The sequence below is a fragment of the Battus philenor genome, unplaced genomic scaffold, assembly GCF_028537555.1.
Source record: "Battus philenor isolate CCGP_79_NKW_IND1 unplaced genomic scaffold, ilBatPhil1.0.hap1 SCAF_7, whole genome shotgun sequence".
NCBI classification, from domain to species: domain Eukaryota; kingdom Metazoa; phylum Arthropoda; class Insecta; order Lepidoptera; family Papilionidae; genus Battus; species Battus philenor.
In genome coordinates, this window is record NW_027181737.1 from 15,687,126 (window position 1) to 15,708,621 (window position 21,496).

Here is a 21,496-nt window from a genome sequence, read left to right on the forward strand (position 1 = left end):
AGTTGGCACGCAATCTTCCCTAGCACTGTGCTATTTTAGATAGCCCGTCCCGGGTTAGGTTAGGTTAGGTTAGGTTAGTTGCATGTATGGTTCACGCTGTCTCCAAAACCCTAACATGGGTGCTAAAATAAAAGTTCTAGACCACATCGTCCGCCTCAGAGTAGCTCTAGCTAGTTGGAGTTTTGGGCCCCATCCTAAACACCTACGGCTCCGAAGGCCTCGTTTCTGGAATGAAAACGCCTTTATTCGAGGGTCCGCTGAACAATGACGATCTCACAGAAAGAGGCCACGGTACTATCTGATCTCGTCCACCAGGATCCGCCACTTCGACTGCCATGCTTGGCGTATGCGAGAGTATCTTAGGTTGCTTCAAACCTTTCTTTTTAATGATCTAAGCCATTGCTTTCGGGAGATTCTCGGGCTGATGCCATGTTGAGTTGGTGTTATCTAGAGCTTGAACCAAGAATGCGTCCATTAATTCTTTACATAAACCAAGTTCCACACATATCGATCAACTAAAAACACTTAAATGCTCTAGTAAAGTTTATTTAATGTTTTTCTTTGATTTTAGATTTGAAACTAAGAAAAGTAAGATCCGAGATATGTTGTGGAACCTTGTTAAATATCCATGAAGGATTTTTAAAAGAGTTTTTTTTTCTTGTATTTATAATATATGTATCAGACTCTATTTTAAATTATGGAAATTTAAATAAGAAGTTATTAAAATTGTATTGCGAAGCAATCGTTAAGAGTATCAATTTCTTTAAAAACATCCCCGAGGGATTCTCTGGCTTTCTAATTATAGATAGCGTACAGCTCTCTGTTATTAAAAGTAAATATATAATTAATACCAGAGAAACTGCCCTATAAAATACTGTAAGTCAGTCATTATGACTTAATTTTATTTATGACAATTATTATTGAATTGAAGACAGACTGACGACAAAGGTGGTCAGAATCATCTAGACCAGATGTTGGCAGCTCTAAGCCGATTGTTTTGGAAATCTAGGTAGGAGATTTATGTATAGCAGCGAATACCTTCTGGTCATTATTTATAACCTTTACACCTTTGTAAAGGCTCTTGAGGTGCTTTTATCTAACATTAATAAATTTTTAAAAATACACAAATCTAAATTTCGAAATTTTTAGTTAGATATATTTTAAGTTAGGTGTGATGGTTGCCAGTAATGAGAATCTGTTATATAGAGAACCAAACAAAAAAAAAACTAACTTGTAAAATTTTGAAAATGGAACGTAGTTACGGAATAAGATTGAGTTTGGATCGTTTATAATGACCACATCACGTACACAGACATGCAAACAAATGGTTTTAAAACTCAAAATCATTTTGACAATCTTTAACTTGGACAAGCCAACGAAGATGTAATCTAGTAGGTCTTTCTCAATTTGATAGAAATTAGAAACAGTTTCAGCTTCCACATAATGATTTAAGAATCCTTCTACTTAAATTACCAGAGTTCTAAACGCTTGATTATCTGAGAAAAACTCACGACAATCTCAGTCGTGATTTTTTTGTTGTAAATTTTCTGAAACTTAATTAAAACAGTTGTTAGAGTTTTGTTTTAATTTTCTCAAAAATTTCTCTTGAGTGAGAAAAATTTCAGTATCATCTTTGATCTGAGAAATAATGACCCCGTAAATTACTTAACCGTATCTCTTGTTGCAGTGTAACGAATATATTCCTCGTGAATCTATCGGTGGCAGATCTGCTGGTGACCGGCATCTGCATGCCGATACAACTTAGCAAAGCTATCACCTTGGTCTGGTTCTACGGGGAGACGGTCTGCAAGATTGCGAATTATATACAAGGTTATATATGCGTTGTTGCAGCAAACATTCATATACCATAATGTTATATATCTTATTGATAAATATACCTGTGCTGTAGTAGAAGTATGTATTTTAAAATTGTCATTATCAATACTGTCAATAGTGATAATAATAGCAATATCATCATCATTGCCATTGTCTACATTATCAGTACCGTCACCATCATTATTGGCATAATCAATATTAGCACTATCTCTATCATTGACATTGTCACTTTTAATATTATAAATAGTGGTAATAATAACATTGTCATCATCGTTGCCATTGTCTACATTATCTCTACCACCACCATTGTTATTGGCATAATCAACATTATCACTATCTCTATCATCGACATTGTCACTGTTAATATTATCAATAGTGGTAATAATAACATTTTCGTCATCGCTGCCATTGTCTACATTATCTCTATCATCACCATCGTTATTGGCATAATCTACATTATCACTATCTCTATCATCGACGTTGTCATTATTAATATTATCAATAGTGGTAATAATAACATTGTCATCATCGTTGTCAATGTCTATATTATCACTATCATTACCATCTAAATTGTTATTATCATTATCGTAGGTTTAAAACGAAGGCTTCTATTATAGGTGAGTTCAGTCTGATTCCAGTTTCTATCAAATTGGGTACTTCAGGCATTAGTCTAATGACGTACACAAGTCACGTTGTCGTCATTATCATCATAATCTTAAACAGCGTTCCCATTGTCATCTTCATCGTCATTATCAACATTATCATCATTATATTTATCACCATTATTATCTTCATTATCATGATCATATTCGTCGCTATCATTTATGCGAAGTAATACATGTAAATTTGGCACTTAATAGACATTTAGCCTTAGACCTGTAATTTAGACTGAGATACCGTTTCAGGTGTAGCGGTAGCGGCGAGCGTGTTCACTCTAACCGCTATGTCAGTAGACAGGTGGCTGTCCATAGCTCCGGAGCCACGGCTTCGACCACCAGGCCGTCGACAGGCAGTTATTCTGCTCACCTTACTTTGGCTGGCTGCTATGGTGATGTTCATACCCCTGTCCATCGTCGCCACAGTAACCAAGGAAGCTGTGCCTGTTATTTCAAAGGCACATAAAAATCTATCCGTACGTATGATATATCTTCATTTAGTTTATTTATTTCCTTGTAACATAGAGGTCACTCAAGGTTATGTGCACTCTTTGACTGGTACGTTCGATGACAGTGGGTCGAACCAATAACAGTGACGTCATCAAGACTTCTAAGTATTTGAAAATATTTGATAAGATCAACATATCAGCCGATAGACGCCTACTGCAAGGCACCAGCACAAATATCAGCACGATGACCAGTTATGCATTGAATTACAGTATTTAATGGAATCAGGCGTTACCTTGCGGAAGTCCATCCTAAGTAAGAAAAGACGTGTTGAGTAATTCGGCGGTGGCAGTTGTGTAATTCGCATTGTTTGCCGCATACGCATTTATCAGCGGGCTGGCGGGCGGTGCACTTAGTTGCACGACTACCACTGCATGTGCGGAAGTGGCTAAATATTGGTCCTTTTCATTCTTAATTGTATTACAGTGTTTACTAAGTCTCTCAATCTATTTATTAATTTAAATCTGTATAGAAGTCAACTATTTTTTCAAAAATCATTGTTATCTTCTTTATTTTCCACTACGCCCTAACAATGTCCAGTTTTATAAAATTACGTCTCGTGCGACTACTTCCTCATCCCTATTCCATATTGCCATCCTCAGGTGGTGCGCCAATATCTGTGTGGTTGCAGTATTCACATCGATGAATCTTGCGATCGCATCTTGAGTCTCGTCCGTGCAATACACGCACGAGTTCGTGTGACGTGATATTGCTACCGCTGCTCCTGCTGTCTGAGGTTGTCTATTGTCCAACAAAAAATAATGAACTCCTCGCTCTTTAGCCCCTGACCCTCGTGGATGATGAGCGTCCTTGAATCTGCCTGTGTACCACAACTAACATTCATTTTTAATTTATTTATAAGTTAATGTATGTGATAGTGTTAATGAATTGTATAAATATAGTTGTAGTTATACTATACAATGATTTCTAGATAGAAACGAGAGACGTCCATTTTTGCACGGAAGAGTGGCCTGGACTAGAGACGAGGAAGAAGTTCGGAACTTTCAGCTTCACGCTGGTATATGCAATACCGGGTTCGTAAATATATATATGTTATATTTATCCTTTTACGTTCTCCAGTTGTGGGAAAGATTACAAATTTTCAGAGACTTCGAAGTAATAGGCTGTGAAAATGATCCTAAGCATTGTATATCAGAATACAAGATGTATTGGTTTTAAATATTTTCTTCTCTCTTATAGTTGTCAGACGTCTACTGCAAGCAATATGCCTGTCATTTAGGTGATGCCAAAGTACATGTATATCTTTAGATAACCAGAATGATTCGTCTTGAGTTGGACGCTTCCTGCGACTTCCTGCGACTTCCTGTGTTTTAACCAAGTCATCGAACCTTCTAATAGTGGGTCAGCTCACGCCTTTTCTACCGGCTATTTAAAGTTTATATACATTTAACTGTAACATAAAAGGTGGCGCATAAGTAATGTTATTACTTGAACTTAAATTTTTACAAATGGCGCCAAATTATTGTTATTGTGCTTTGAAATGTTTGATGTAGATACATAGAGAATTAGTTGTAAATAAGCGATAGAGTATGACATTACTTTTGCACCTCCTGTTATAGGCGCTGTTTTGGTCGACGACTTTTTGGAATTTTATAAGTTGTGATATGATGCCGATGTTATAGAAAATTTTGGCACTTAGCTTAAATAAAACGAAAACTACATTTTTGGTAGTCGGGTTTGGATGTTAATATGACACTGTTTAAATAATTACAAAGATACTGCAACCAAATTTGATTATCCTTAAAATTTGTGCGTTTCTTTCTGACACTGCAGTAGCTTAACGAACTTCATATTTTTTTTCGGGGCGCCTTTAAATTTTAGAGTATATATTTTCATTTTATTCACTTATTTAAACAGAAAGAAAAAAAAAGAATAATTGTTCGTAATAAAATTTATACTAATTAGTTTTTCTTTTTAAAGTATAAACTTTCAATGTCATTAAAACTAGTCAGATATCCAAATGGTACAATCGACTTTCTAGAAAATATAAATAATTATGTTATAGCCATAAAAATAAAGTTAATAATATATCTACTGCTAGAATATAATTTGTCATTAAGAACGAAAAACCAACATGAAAATAATTTCACAGGTTCAATCACAATGTTGTCGTACGCGTGTATGGGGCGCACGCTTTGTTCCGTGAAACCGCCTTTTGATATCGACGAGGGAAATGTCAGCATGCAACAGGTAACATTGTCAAAGGGATTTTACTTACAGGAAGTGAACATTATACGCAAAGCACTGCAAGAGGATAAAGAATATCACGTTAACGTTTCATTTACGCAGGTACATAACGTAATTGACAGAAAACAAAAATTAGAACCTTTTTAAAACACGTTCAGTACCACGGCAATTTTTGGACATTTTCCATTCAAGCCGCGTGGGGCTATACGATCCACACTTTAAAAATAAAAAAAAGTCATTTGGGATGCTTTGCACTTTTTCAATAGTGCAAAGCTATAATTACACAACTTTCACCGTTAAATCACTCAACTCGTGTTTCATCCCTCCACGGGGCATCTTCAGGAGTTATGTTACACCGATTAGTGCCAAACACGTCTGTGTTATTCGCATTGTTTGCCGCATGCGCATTTATCAGCGGGCTGGCGGGCGATGCACTTTGTTGCACGACTAACACTGCATGTGCGGAAGTGGCTAAATATTAGTCCTTTTCCTACTTAGGATGGACTTCCGCAAAATAACGCCTGATTCCATTAAATATTTAAGTATAACCAAGTTATACGGTGCTTTGTAAGTCTCGACACGTTGTATTAAATATGAAATAGGTTTTTTACAACAGTCGCTGAATTTCTAAAGATATTATATAAATTGATATATGAAGTCATGTTAACATTTTAATTTTTCACTAATTTGAAAACAGATTCATTTTCGTGGACCTCCGCTTACGAATTTTAGACTCTATTTTTTGTCATCCCAACGTATATCTTCGTGGAGACTCGTTTCCCCTGCAGGTCTACTATGACCATACATGGACTAATTCATCCCTTTAAATCTTTCATCACCTAAATTCTATCACATAATATATTTGTAATGGTGATTTTAGGTAACCAATTTATCATCACTGCTATATAGCAAAAGCTTCCAGAGATATAAATTATTAAAGATAAAAGCCTAGCTATTATAGATGAAAGCCTAGCTTGAAATAAAAACAAGATATTACTTATTCTACACTGGTCAGCGAGTTGTGGAACATACATTTGCCGAGTCATCAATATACTTACCGTGAACCGTTAGGATTATTTGCTCAAAACATTTTCTTCTATTCATCATACTTAAATTTAGAACTAGCGAAGATTTTTATCTTATATTTATCTTAACGTTGGCATATTTAAATGAGAGATACAAACACTTGCCTCTTTTTTAAATGTTAGATAAGTTCCTTAGATAAAGATGCCAAAAAGTCGTTTAAAAATACATGCGTCATAAAATTTGGATGGTAAATTTTGGGATATGTTCCAATTTTTTTTTTAAAAAAAACGAGTAAAATTAAAAAAAAAACTAAATATTTTTACAAAAAAAAAACTCCAAAGAAGTAATAATTAAATCCATATTACGTAAGTATTTATGAAACAAAAATTATCATTTTATTATCAAAAAATAATGAAATTATTTTACAATGAAAAGTTCAGTCTATAACGACAAAACGTTTAAAAACTTAAATTAAAAATGGGGATATAAAATAAATTTGCAACAAGCATACAGTTTTTTACGGACTGATTCAAAAATTTTATCAACAGTAGATATATATATATATATATATATATATATATATATATATATATATATATGATGTACACAAGTTCAGCACAGCTGTTGGGTTAATGGAAGGTAAGTTATGCTAGAGTCGCAGGTGTTTGGAGCGGGGTCATTAAACTCTAAAACTTTAAACCTTCGTGATAGCACCACGATGGTTTCATGGGTAGCATGCACTACACATACGGACGAGCTATACAAAATAAGAAAGCACGAGGAAGGTTCGTGCTTTGATATGTGATTGGGAGATACCGAGGAACACGTCGTGGAAAGGCGATCGCCGGGGGGATTTTAGTGGATACCTACCTACTAAAATACCCTGTACTCCCTCTAGAGGCTGGGTATCTTTAACATCCAGAAGATTTAACCCCGAAACCAGAAAAAAGGGAGGGTTACGATATTCTCCAATTGTATTTAGTTACTGCATAGATAAGCTTTAGTTAGACATTGTCAAAATCAGAATTTTAAAAATATTAGGAATTCTTAGTAGAACAAAAAATTCGTGTAAATTTATATTCTTTGAGGATTATATTATATGTGTAAAAGTTTCTATAGCTAGCTGTCCAATGTGCTATACATTTACATTTTTGAGGCTCTCTCTCTCCTAAATATATATATATACATACATACATACATATATATATATATATATATATATATATATATATATATTTATATATATATATATATTCTACGTTTTGATATCATATTTATAGCAATAATTTTTTTTTCTCAATTTGAAATTATTTTTTTATAAGTCGAAAATTCGAAATTCAGTAAAGCATTGTAACACAAAGCTTGTGGAGCTTTTGAAAACAGAGCTTCGCTTTGCTATCGAATACATTGCAATGGAGTAATTACATTTGCTTCGGTCAACAGAGCTATAAAGACGAGAACCGGGTTTACATTCCGTATAACCTGACAAATTGACTATTGTATATAATGACTTGTGTATGCATTGGTAATTATGACTTACAAGTTGTACCCGTTTATGAGTAGTCGCGTTATGCAAATAATTAAACAGAGTAGAATCAAAAATAAAAAAAAAGTAAGTTTACGATCAATGAGAGTTCTGTTAAAAGTTCCAATGTTGAATAAATTAATTTTATCTTATCTTATGCGTACTATGTCGAAGCACAAACCGTGGGGAACACTCCCCGGTATCTTCTATGTACCGTAGCAACACGAGACCACTTCGAGTTCCACTCCTTCTGGGGTTTGCATTGAGTAGACGATCCTTCAACGCTGTGACACGATTTTAGTCACACACACACACACATATATATATATATGTATATATATATATATATGTATATATATATGTATATATATATATATGTATATATATATATATATGTATATATATATATATATATATATATACAACTACCGACCGATTAGTACAGAATATACAGATACCAAATACAGAGTCACCAATCGGTGTAACATTACTCTTGAGGATGGCCCATGGAGAGGTGAAACACCTGTTGAGTGATTTAACGGTGGTAGTTATGTAATTCGCATTGTTTGCCGCATGCGCATTTATCAGCGGGCTGGCGGGCGATGCACTTTATTGCAAGACTACTACTGCATTGGCGGAAATAGCTATATATTGATCCTTTTCTTACTTAGGACAGACTTCCGAAAAATAACGCCTGAATCCATTCGATAAGAAATAACATATCTCTTTGTTTCAGGGTCTAAGATTAATGAAAGAAAGAAAAAGAGTTGCATGGATACTTCTACTTCTCGCGGTGCTCTTCGCTCTATGCTGGCTGCCTTACAACATAATGCAGTTACTTCTAGATATAAATGCAGTCAACGCGAAAGACCTGAGCTTCTATTTGCCGTATGCGTTATTAATAGGTAAATTTTGCGTTTAAATATTGTATGCTATTGTATACATTTACCATATATATATATATATATATATATCTTTCCACCCTTTATTTATATGTATATCTTTCGATACTAAATTGTTATTTGATTCTTAATTAATTATTTTTAGAACTTTCTTGAGCAATGATAGACCAGCGGTTAGGACCGACACTTGCGATCATACGTCGCGGCTTCGATTCCCGGAGTACACATACATTTCACACTTTGTGCATTAATTATATAGGATTAACACTGCTAGCAAATAAGTTTGTATATATAGATAGCTTCCTCTGCGTAGTATAAAACCACACCGTCTATCCCCCCCCCCTAGATATTTTGGTGGAGGCCAATGTCTTGCAGCGGGTGTCTATTGACTGAGTGCCAGAGGTAACATTTTTACATTAAAACCTCTTTTAATGTTTAAATATAGATCTTCTTGTATGCAATTAATTCTCCTTATATTACATGTTTTTTTTATTTATTTTTTAAATTGTAATACAAGTTAATTTTGGATGTTTTCACTTGTATTTTTAGATTATGTATACTTTAAGTGTGGTTAAATATATGTTATAAACTGAAGCCTGTTGGAAATGAAAGGTTCTCTAGTGGCGACATTGAGCCGGTATTTATTCTGATCGTTGAATATTATTGTTAGCTGTGCAAGGCTGTTACATTTTCATTGAAGTCAGGATTTGAGTGAACAAACATGTTCCCTGCTACTTGAAAATTACTTAAAGCTGTTTATGCCTCCTGGCGCGTCGGTGTGTTGCCGTTGTCTCAACCGCTCCTCTCCGTTGCTTCTTTCAGTGCTCTCCTTCCTTCTGGTGGCTTCTTTTCGACGGGTCCTCTTGGTTGGGCGTATCGAGTCACTTTTTGCGTGACTTCCCCCCTCCTCCCTGCTTTTTTGGGGGGCGTTTTTTGATTCCTTTCAGGAACGGTGTATCCGGTAATACATGTCGTGGTCTACGCTGTTATATTGTCGGGTTGTTTTCTGATATGTATTCGGCCACTTGAGCCACCTTCGAGGGTGACTTCTAGGAATTTGACCGATTTCTTCCGTGGGATTGGTCGGTCGAAGAGGTTGAATGAGCAAGTGGGCCAACGATATAGTGGGAAGTCACTTAATGTGGACAGCGCAAGACCGGTCTCCGTGAAGGCTTTTACAGAGCTTTTATGAAAAAAAAACACCAATTATAACTTAAACGTATTTTCCTTTTTCGTCTAGAGTTTTCTACATTTTCAGCGGAGCTTAAGTAGTTTTATTTCTATACAAACAACAATACGCTTTGCATAAAAATAAATTTCACCAAAGAGAACGTTTATTTTAGAAGACGTAAAAAGGAACGTTAACATGAAAATGTTTTTTCTTCACGGTTTACGTTTTTTCATTTTGAGATTGCTTTAACGAATTTATTCATTTAAACACTAATACAATTTTAGGTTTATTTATATATATATACATATATATAAATATATATGTATATATATATATATATATAAATATATATGTGTATATATATATATATATATATATATATATATATATATATATATATATATATATATATATATATATATATATATATATGTATGTATGTATACGCATGCACCCACGCACGCACACACACATTTTATATTCATTCGAGCATCGCCCATATTTATACTTACGTAAGTAAGCAATTACATTCCTGTGGGATTTCCCGTTTCGATGCGCAACTGACGATGACGTAATGTTGACCCTACGCCCTAACAATGGCTGGTTTTTTTCAAAATACATTTCGTATGTATAGATGTACATATATATCAATTTTTTATGACATTTGATGTAATGTATGTTTAATAATACCGATTTATATTTATGACTAGGAAACAAAGTTGGAATTGCTAAAGGTAATTTAAATGCAAATTGAATCTGTACCTAAAACTCCGTTTAAGATATATATATATATACGTCATTTATTCATTTTTGTTTTATTCTTCCTAATTTCAACCATTGTTTTCATTTCCTAATGCTTTTATTTATCTCCTAATTTTCGGCTACTCACCAGAATATTACAATACAATTACGTTGCATTTTTAAATAAAAAATATCGAGGACGAAGTTGCGCAGGTAATACAAAAGTTTTTGACTTATTAAGCTTGTTGTATATATATACAATAAACTTAATAAATACATTAAACTTATGTTAAAATTTAATCATAGCCAATTACATCTCGATTTATTTTCAGAATTTAACTAGAGTTAAGTACGGTAAGTGAATTTCTTGAATAAGTTGTTATAACAGTGTTACGTTTTCAGGTCATGCGAACTCGGCAATCAATCCCATCGTCTACTGCCTCATGACTAGAAACTTCCAAAGGTCACTGCGCAAACTTCTGTGTGGACGTGGCGTGTGTAAACAGAATAAATTCACGGTAAGACACGTTACGTATAATTCACGTTTATTTTCAGGCCTTTCAGATTTAACAGGATTATATTCAGCAGAGGAAATATTCAAAATGTAACTTTGTATCATTTGATAATTATCTTTACACCGGAATCGGTAAAAGTTGTACACAGATGAAGATATAGATAATATGCTGACAGTTAAAATATTATTGATAACAATATATTTCATATTTGAGTAATTTTAGCCCAGCGGTAGAGAAAATTACCGGTATACAACCTTACAGTACCTGGCGATGAATATTACACATCGACCTTTAGAAAGAGACAATCGACATGTCGGCTTCGTAGAGCATTATCTCTGTCCCACACTACCTATGTGACGTTTTGTCAGTCGTATTTCGTGCGACAGAAATAATGCTCTTCGAAGTTATCCGATTGTCTCTTTCCAAAGGTCGATGTGCAATATTTATCGGCGGGTATTCTATATAATTCACACTGTGCATTAATTATATAGGATTACTACTGCTCTCTGCCCTAATTCTTGATATCTCCGAAAAGTGCGTTGATCTTTTTCTTCTGGTTAATTATATTAATACCTTTTGAGATAGTAAAAGCTTTATGTTTAAAGATGTTGAAGAAACGGTAGCTATGTTCAAAGATGTCGCTAAAAGGACACTTAACCCTTAACAGCCTGATTTACGAAATTGATTTTTTTAAATATTTCCGTGTTTGCTTAAGGGTCTAGATGAAGGGAAATTAGACTTTTTTTTATTTCGTTGGAAAGAATATTATACAACAGTAAAATACGTATAGCCTACCTTTAAAAAAAACTAATAGTAATGTGAACATTCGGTTTAAAAGATTGATATCAAAATTGAAACTCTAGACTATTATGGGTTAAAGAGGAATGGATCACTTCTTCTGATGATGATTTTAGAGGATGCGATGTCTAGTGAACTATTTACTTACTTAAAATTTATTCTAAAAACTATTAGTGTAATCTCACGTCGTGTTTGTTTTTATTGGCTTTATACAGCTATTACTATTATCAATTCAGCACAGTCCATTGTTGGACATAAGCCTCACCCATAACTTTCCAACTCCGACATTCACAAAAGTGTTTTGACCGTATTGTTTTTACTTCTATAGATCTACTAGCTGATCCCGCAAACGTTGTTTTGCAAAAATAAATAAAGTTTTTAATTAACAAATGTAAGATAAGGGTTGATCGTAGAGGGGTGAAAATTTAGGTTTGTATGTATTTTTGTATGCTGTATCATAATAAAATAAAAACCAAAAAAATTGTCTAAAAAATTAAAACTAAAATTTAGGGGTGGACCACCCTTATCACTTAGGGGTATGGAAAATAGATAGTAGCCGATTCTCAGACATACTGAATACGCATGTAAAATTTGGTAAAAATCGGTCAAGCCGTTTCGGAGGAGTTTAAGTTCGAACACTGTGACACGAGAATTTTATATATTAGATTATAATTACTTAATATATTTAAATTACATTACTACAACCTGTCGAACCGTCTTCAACGTTTCTCAAGTAATTACACTTTGTCATGTCTCGACCAAACCACATGAGTTTTGAAAACCTCTCTCAACTCTTGTAACTAATTTGCTAAGACAACATTTCCAATTAATCTATTCATATGAAGCAATATTACAATCCCCGTGTTTTGAATATGTACATATCTCATGTTGACTTTTAATTGGGTTTGTTTTGATATAATTTTCGTCATTTTGAAACTAGAATTGTCGGCCATCTTCGATGGTATTTATATAGCAAACAATCCATTTTAAGGCGAAGAAAATTCTAGATTCAATTCTTATTCAGACTCATAGTTTTGTTGTATTTGTTTTTTTTTCTCGTTACGTAAATCCGTGACTTCGTTTTATATTATTATATATATAATATGTGTTATTCTATTGTTTAACTTATCTAATAGTCTATTTGGGGATACTGTGAGTCTGATCTAGCTGGTACTCTGGTGAGGAAGGATTCTCCCTGAGCCTAACCCAGAACTGACTTAAATTTTTTTTGCGAAACAACGTTTGCGGGATCAGCTAGTATATATATATATATATATATATATATATATATATATATATATACTTTACAATGACAAAATTATATTTAATATTCATTTCCACCAACAAACTCCACATAAAGAGTTTGGTGATTTTGTATGTACTCTTTTGTCAGATAAATATGTGAAATATAATAATAAAATAAAAAAGTTATTTCTAACAAAAATAACAGTAGCACGTACGATTACAAAACTACTAAAAATACAGGAATAATTGAAATTTTTTTATGACAGGCGACTACTTCATGTGCTTGGCTAACAAAAAAAAATTTTTTTCAAAATTGGATCCAGATTATTAATAAATGTTTGTATATATCTTAATCAAGTTTAAAAAGTTTTTCGGTTGTTACTGTGTTAGAATGTAATGTTCAAAAATTTTTTGTCTATATGAAGAATTATTAGATTCTTCGTTTCCATATGTTGGTATACTTTTGATATAGGGCGCCATACAGTTGGCCAATAACCGGGGTCAAGTGCGGAACCTTGTTAGAGGTCATGACCCTCATAATCAGCGACGACGAAATGTGGAATTTTTAATCAACTTCGAATTAAGTTTTATGTATCAGTTTATTACATTCTTTCATGCATATGAGAGTGAATCAGAAATGAGTCAATCCGCAGAAGAACCATGATCGCTGACGTAGCTCGTGCAACCGATGGTCGAAAAGTTCTCAAGTGGCGGTCACGGTAAATAGGTGACATATAATAAATAATGCTATAATAATACAGGAACAAATAGTATTTTCAAAATAATAATTTTGGTTAATAAAATTGGAGCAAACTTTGTACTCCCTTATATTATCGGCGTGTCGCATTCTTAGAGAAAAATAAATTAATGTAACTTGTTTCAGAGTTATCTTTTTGTACAAGAAATAGTGCATTCAAGCCTTTAAAGCTTTTTCACCTAAAATAATCAACCTTTTTATTTTTAACTATTGTTCCATATTGTTAAATACAGAAAAGAATTGAAATAGATTACCACGTTAAATCTGCGATTAATGTTTTATTTTTAAATACATTATCTGCCATCACTCTTTAATGAAACAGAAAGTCATACTATTCTCGTTTTTTCGCGGAATTTTTTTTTTTTAGTATAGTCGCGATCGTAAAAAAACGTGAATTGAACATTAATTTTTTTATATATGTATATTTTATTTATATATTTATTTTTTATTTATATATATATAGTGATGTGGCGTGCATATCGCGCGCCACTGCCTCTTGTTCGTCGGTTGTATCTTGTTCGTCGATTGCTTCTTGTTCGTCGATTGCTTCTTGTTCGTCGGTTGCTTCTTGATCTTCAGTTGCTTCTTCCTGCGTTGACCGCACCTCCGCTAGCCCTTATAATGAGCGCGGAGACTCTCAACAGCGCGATGCAGATTTTCGTTGCGTCTACTGTGGCGCCATCTGTCATGCATCTGTTTCACTGCGCGCGATATGCACGCCACAAGGCTACCGAAGAACAAGAAGCTACAGTACTACGACCACTCCTACAAACGAAATAGATCAATTTACTTAAAAACATTCCTACGTTTAAGATGTTGAATCTGTCAGAAAATTTGAAGTTATTGTGGAATAAAATTAAAAACTACTTTATGGAATGTCCATATTATGTTGTCCTGGTAGTGCGTTGTGAGCCCTCTTTCTTTTTCTTGTAGCAAATTTTGCAACAATCTCACTTATTATGCCACACAAATTTCCGCGCCCCCGGCCGCCTCTAGACGTGAAATAAAATTTTCTACTTACCCTCCGGCTTGTGTACCGCTGGAATGTCTTAATAAATATCCTACATATAAACTACGTTTGTTATAATTCATTTTATTTTTTAAACAACCAAATTAATAATATTTCATGCACAAAGCAAATGACACGCCACCATTGCATGCTCTAGATCTGTGATTCCCAAAGTGGTCTATATCGACCCCTAGGGGTCTATGACAACCTGCAAGGGGTCTACGTCAGCGAAAAAAAATTTTGATGTGTTGGCTAAGAAAGTCGCTGAATGCAGGCAGTGGAAGATCGGCCATCGTGGCGACCTTGGGAGGACATATATGCTTTGCAGAAGCCTTCCATGGGCTGAAAAGAAGAAAAAGAAGGTGTTCTAAGTTTCATTAACAGATGGAATCTCGTGCCTTAAGTTTCTCGACTCTGTGTTTGGCACTTATCGGTGTAACATAACTCCTGAAGATGCCCCATGGAAGGGTGAAACACGTGTTGAGTGAATTAACGGTGGCAGTTGTGTAATTCGCAATGTTTGCCGCATACGCATTTATCAGCGGGTTGGCGGGTGGTGCACTTTGTTGCACGACTACCACTGCATTTGCGGAAGTGGCTAAATATTGGTCCTTTTCTTCCGTAAGTTTCTGGGGTGAAGATCACTTGCCAAAAAACTGTAAGACATCAACCTTCAAAAAGGACAGACGGCCTTGTTAAATTTATCGAATAACGCTGGTATCTTAACTGGTTATATTAGAAATCTTCAAGAGAAGCCTTTGTCCAACTGCGGACGATTTAAAAATTTGACGATGACAATGAAAGGGTTTCAACAATTATCTTTATAACACACATTACAGTTTTCTCAGATATACCTTTTCACGAATATACCGTGAGATTTTCGGGTCCGTCGCGTTATAGGAAGACGGCCAAGGTTGCTTAGGGTTGACTCGCGTAATAAGATTATAGAGGCTCTTTGCTCTGCTTAGCCCTCTCCATTTCTCTCTGGGCGACATTGATTTTTCATATGACGTCAGTCTGGTTTGTCCAAATACGGCATAAAAATTTACTAAAATATTTAGAAAAAATTGTCTATAATAATTCTTGAGATATGGTTGGTAACTTCTACGTATATTTTTGTCTGTATTTCTTATGTGTGTATATTTCTATATTTGAAGCTAGAATTTCAGATAATTATTCTCGTGCAAAATCTGTCTTATATAACTATAGAATTAAGAATATTGATACCCCAACCCTTGTATAAAACTATACTAAAAATTTTCAAAGAACTCAACGATAACAGAAAAATGTTTGCAATAACAAGGCCTTTCTTTAATACTTAAGTTACTTTAACAAAGGAGAAATAATTTAAGTTTATAACGACTGAAGGTTGAACCTAATAATTTCTTTGGGATTCCCCGAAGGGTCTCGATTTTGACCGTTACTTTACTTATGTAACATATTTTAGAGATCGCTTAACCCTTACGTTATTTAAACGAAATCTTTGTGAAGTGAATGAAAAGACTCGAGGAAAATTCTTGGCATTTACTCGAAATACAAATAACCATATTACGCTATGATACACAGTATGTTTTGTTTATTGTAAAAGTGTAAAATGAATTAATTTTTAGCTCATTTGCTGTTAATTGGGCACCCTATCCAAAATATCAATAGTTAAATATATAATAACCAGACTATTTCATATTAAAATTAATAATTGGTCACTAAATGTACTTGCAAACTTTGTACTGCTAAAAGACATTAGTCTGTCGCAATTTTATAGAAAAAAAATAATAAAAAAAATGTAACATATTTCAGAGTGATCATTTTATATATGGGCTATGGAAATGAATGTAAAATCTTACAAACTTTTTGATGACAAATTATATATACGGGTAAAAACCCGCTTAAAGTTTTAATGCATGTTATCAATCATGCTGTAGATAAGATATATTACACACATATTTCGTATGTATAAAAACGATAACTGTGAATATTTTCGAAGGAAATTCTTAAGTGACAGTATATTTTCTCGATATAAATCACAAATATCAAACAATATCTTTTGACATGATACACGCAATGTTGATTTTCTGAGTAAATAAGATTTTGTAAAGTTGGCAGTAATATCTTTTGTTAATATTACAGATGTAAGTAATATTATATTTTTTTACGGCCCCCGTAATTGGAGGCCTTTCGTAGTTATGTTACACTGATTAGTGCACAACACAGAGTGCACTCTACATGTGCGGAAGTGGCCAAATATTAATCCTTTTCTTACTTAGGACGGACTTTCGCAAGGTAACGCCTGATTCCATTAAATATTTAAAACAAAATGTACTACAATAATTGAAGATATGTTCTATGATAAGTTTATTTATTCTTTCTTTAATTGTGATTTAAATTTCAGTGGGGCTGCAATCAAAAACCGGAGAAGTCGTCAAGCGATTATGAACTTTATCACGAACCGCACAAGCGATGTTACTTACACGTAAGTATTTTACCTTGAAAACCTTATTCATTTTCCTGTTCTCACGAAAACAGAAAACGTATCTTATCCATCACACACAAAATGTTTAGAAAAGGTTCAAGAAGTGTGTATGACTAAAATCCATTAGAACGAATATCCAAATTATAGTTTTGTAACGACTGCAAAGGTTTTACACAGCAATTGGCTTACAAGAAAATTGACAATTTCATTAATATCAAACTGAAATATCAAAATTATTACATACTAGAATATTGTTGACGACTATAAAAGCCGATACTGAGGGCATTCTAGTCTATATGCTGAAGAGAAATGAAAAACATAAGACTCATAATAGTGAGAATCTTAGGGAAAGTGTAGCTGTGAACAGAATCGCTTCTAGTTTCGTTGCCCGAACTCTAGAACATTAAAAAGCGTATTTTTATTGAGTCTGTATTTTCCCTATCCTCAAACCACGGTCGTGATATGGTAACTCTTTTGACAGTTGACAGATGTCATAATAATATAGAACCACAAAAGACGCTTATCAAATTTGCTGGACGTCCACAGCTGGACATGTGACTCTCTCGTAGATTTCCAATGGGATTGGAAGAAGCAGCCTGCATCCAGTCAGACGAAGTAACATGGTCTTCCGTCCAAAGTAGACGGCAGTCTTACACTGCGCATTCATATCCGTGGTCTCTAGTCCAGAACCTTAAGGTTCTAGCGGCCATCTATTCTTAACGCTGTGTGGTCTTCAATAATTAGTTTTCTATTATTATATATAATAATAATAATAATAATACATAATAATAATAGAATACAAGACAAGTCTAGAAATGTAATAAAAAGTTCAAATCCAAAAACAAATCTGTGATATCAAAAAATAAAGATAAAGGTTGGAAAATAAAAATGTACCTAGCCACCTAAGAGTAAAAAGATGAGGAAAGGAAGGCGATGAAAGCAAGAAGGAATGAAAGAACAAAAATTGCATGATATTGTGAAGGAAAGAATAAAAGAAATTGATAAGTATGAAAGTGAGTGTCGAATAAAGATAAAACTCTGAAAAAATTATGTGTAAATAAAGTCCCTGTCCCATATTAGATAGGGGTTACGAGAGGCTCCCAATAGGGGCGGCCATAAAAAAAATTGTTTCTCAAAATCTCATTTTAAAAATTTAAAATAAATTACATAGCATTCTTTCCTTTATTTACCCTATATAAGCTACATTCTGCTCCAAATTGTACATCTATACAAATAAATTAAATTGTCTGTCTGCAATATTAAAATAACCGCTTTTCACTACATGCATATGAATATATACAGTACATATACCATAATTATTTTTTTTTATTTAGTCTGTCTGTTTGCTCCGGCTATTCTCTGAAATGGCTAAATCTATACAGTCAGGTAGCTGATGTAAAAATTACTGAAGAAAAATTCTTCAATGAAAAATAGAATAAACTACATATTTTTATGATTAAATTCCACGCGAAGTCGCGGGCACCGCTAGTAGTATATACGATTAAATGGTCTTTCATATGAAATACTTTAATATATTTATTTATATTCATTCTCGTGCGTTGGCAATTGCTTCATATATCTTTTATTATTCCCTTTCATATTCCTCCCTCATAAATTGAGATTTCGACACATTGTGGAATTATTATAAAGGAAAAATAGTCTGGGTTTTTGAGGTTCTTCTCTTCCAGATCAGGTTGTATTATAATCCCCGTAACTTTAAGTGAAAATGTACAGGGAGATTTCGATTATATTTTACCGTAAATTAGGCTGCATTATAATGACAGCTAATAGGCGTCCACTGCAAGAAGAGTGTTGCTTAAGGTGTGCCATGATGACCAGTATTGCACTGCCCGAATCCAGTAACTTTGTGCATTTAACTATGTTATCAGCCAAGTAAGAAAAGGACCAATATTTAGACACTTCCGCATATGCAGTGGTAGTTATGCAATAAAGTGCACTGCCCGCCAGCCCGCTGATGAATGCGTATGCGGCAAACAATGCGAATCACACAACCGCCACCGCCAAATTACTCAACACGTGTTTCACCCCTCCACGGGGCATCTTCAGAAGTTATGTTACACCGATTAGTGTCAAACACAGAGTGTCACTAATCGGTGCGGGCGGTGCACTTTGTTGCACGACTACCACTGCATGTGCGGAAGTGGCTAAATATTGGTCCTTTTTTTACTTAGTATGGACTTCCGCAAGGTAACGCCTGATTCCATTAAATATGTTATCAGCCGTTGGTTGCCGAGCACAAGGCACAGGACTTCCTCAATGATATCTATGGGGTGATGTACCATATTCGCCACTCTTGGCAGGTAGATTGGCGATCGGAGTTTGTTATTATGGAACGCAGAAGATGCCACTGCGTATCCTCTGGAAATATGTTCAATGGCAATTATATATAATTAATGCAAGTGTGAATTATATAAGGTTGTATCCCGGGAATCGAAGCCGCAACATTCGGTCCCAAGTCTCAGTCCTTACCGGTGGGCTAACACTGTTCATTTATTATTACGTATAATAATTATACCATTAGTAATTTTTTTAGTGATTTTTATTAATTTAATACACACAGATTTTTTTCATGTTTTACACGGTTTCATCAATGAGAATTAATACACTTTTAAAACTTGATTTTTGGGTAAAAAATATATTTTTTTTAATTTTTTGTTCAAAAGTTATGTAATCAATTCAAGAAAATAAAAAAAATGTATAGCAAAAAACTTAAAAGGCAATTAATGAATTCTTCAAACACCTCTTGTGTTAGACGTATCTTTCGTATTTTTTGATGACACATTTTTCTTACAGGTCCTCAACGTGTGCGATTGTTATTAAATAGCGATGATACAAAATATATTTTTATACCTAATTGAAATTAATATTTTATGTTCTATATTTATGAATTGAATTTTTTTTTCATAATGAATTTTTTTTATTTTCTTTAGTTTATCATGTCATATGTATTTATGATTTTCAGGAACTTCTCTATCAAGTAAATATATATATTTTTTATGGCCCTCGCTATTGGGAGCCTCTCGTACCCCTATTTAGATTGAACAGGGACTTTATTTACAAATATTTGTTTTCAGGGTTTTATGTTTTTTTTACACTCACTTTCATTATTCTCAATTTCTTTTATTCTTTCCTTTTATCCTTCACAATATCTTGCAATTAATATTTAAATATTTATCGTGTTTATAGATGAAAACCTTTCGACATAACGGTCACGTGCAAGCAGGCTTCGGTCCCCGGGCGGCGGAGGCTCGAGCGCCTACAACCCAGCTCAGCCACGTGACCAGATCCTCACGGAGGACAGCGCCCGCCCACATCCTCTCTGTCGAAATGCTCCAGAGGCACGGACACATCGATCACAAACGTTGATTCACTTTATATTTATATAACAAATAAACTTTCATATTTTCAAGCTTTGTTATTTTAAAACTCCTTTTTATTTTCCTTCATAAGACGTATTATATTGGATTTGCTTTATAATGTTTACTGGTTTATTTTAAAATTATAATTCGCAAGATACGTAATTTAGTGCCATGATTTGGTATATACTACTGTGATCAAAATCAACGAGGAACACTTTTGAAAATTCAAAAGTAAATTTTATATTTTTGCTTCCAAAACAATTTAAACCCCGTCTGATAAAACGCACGACGCTTATTTCAGTCCTTGAAACAGGTGGAATAGTCTTTTTATAGCCATCAAGACCTTCGATTCGGTTTATCTCTACGGCGTCCCCACATTGGCCTTTTGACTTTGAATAGAAAGAAGTTGAACGGAGCCAAATCAAGAGGATACGGTGCTTGCGGAAGAGTCGAGTTTTTGGTAAAAATTTGCGAAGAACAAATACAGTATGACATCGACCAATCAAGACTTGACGTATTTGAGACTTAAGACATCCTTCCAAATGGTTTGAGCTGAGCCAAATGATATTCCAACTATTGATAAACAGACGCTCGGCATATATAGATAGTCCTGCCAACCTAGGGAATAAAATTACCTTTCTAATGCCCGGGAGTTTTAAATGACAATTTCAACTATTTTTTGATCACAGACTATATGTCGATTATTTACCGTATTAATATTTTCTTCTCAAAACTGTCTTCTATATATAT

General features: G+C 34.0%; 1 protein-coding gene across 1 annotated transcript in view; it reads left to right on the plus strand.

The window, feature by feature from the left end:
- The window catches only part of LOC137931167 (neuropeptide FF receptor 2-like), a 45,151-nt gene extending 24,398 nt beyond the window's left edge, over positions 1 to 20,753 (plus strand). Inside the window, exons 2-9 of the mRNA XM_068774573.1 lie at positions 1,688 to 1,830; positions 2,742 to 2,968; positions 3,931 to 4,033; positions 5,113 to 5,210; positions 8,495 to 8,663; positions 10,975 to 11,090; positions 17,286 to 17,366; positions 20,574 to 20,753. Of these exons, the coding sequence (XP_068630674.1) occupies positions 1,688 to 1,830; positions 2,742 to 2,968; positions 3,931 to 4,033; positions 5,113 to 5,210; positions 8,495 to 8,663; positions 10,975 to 11,090; positions 17,286 to 17,366; positions 20,574 to 20,753 (1,117 nt within the window). The remainder of the gene's footprint in view (positions 1 to 1,687; positions 1,831 to 2,741; positions 2,969 to 3,930; positions 4,034 to 5,112; positions 5,211 to 8,494; positions 8,664 to 10,974; positions 11,091 to 17,285; positions 17,367 to 20,573) is intronic.
- The last annotated feature ends 743 nt before the right edge of the window (positions 20,754 to 21,496 follow it).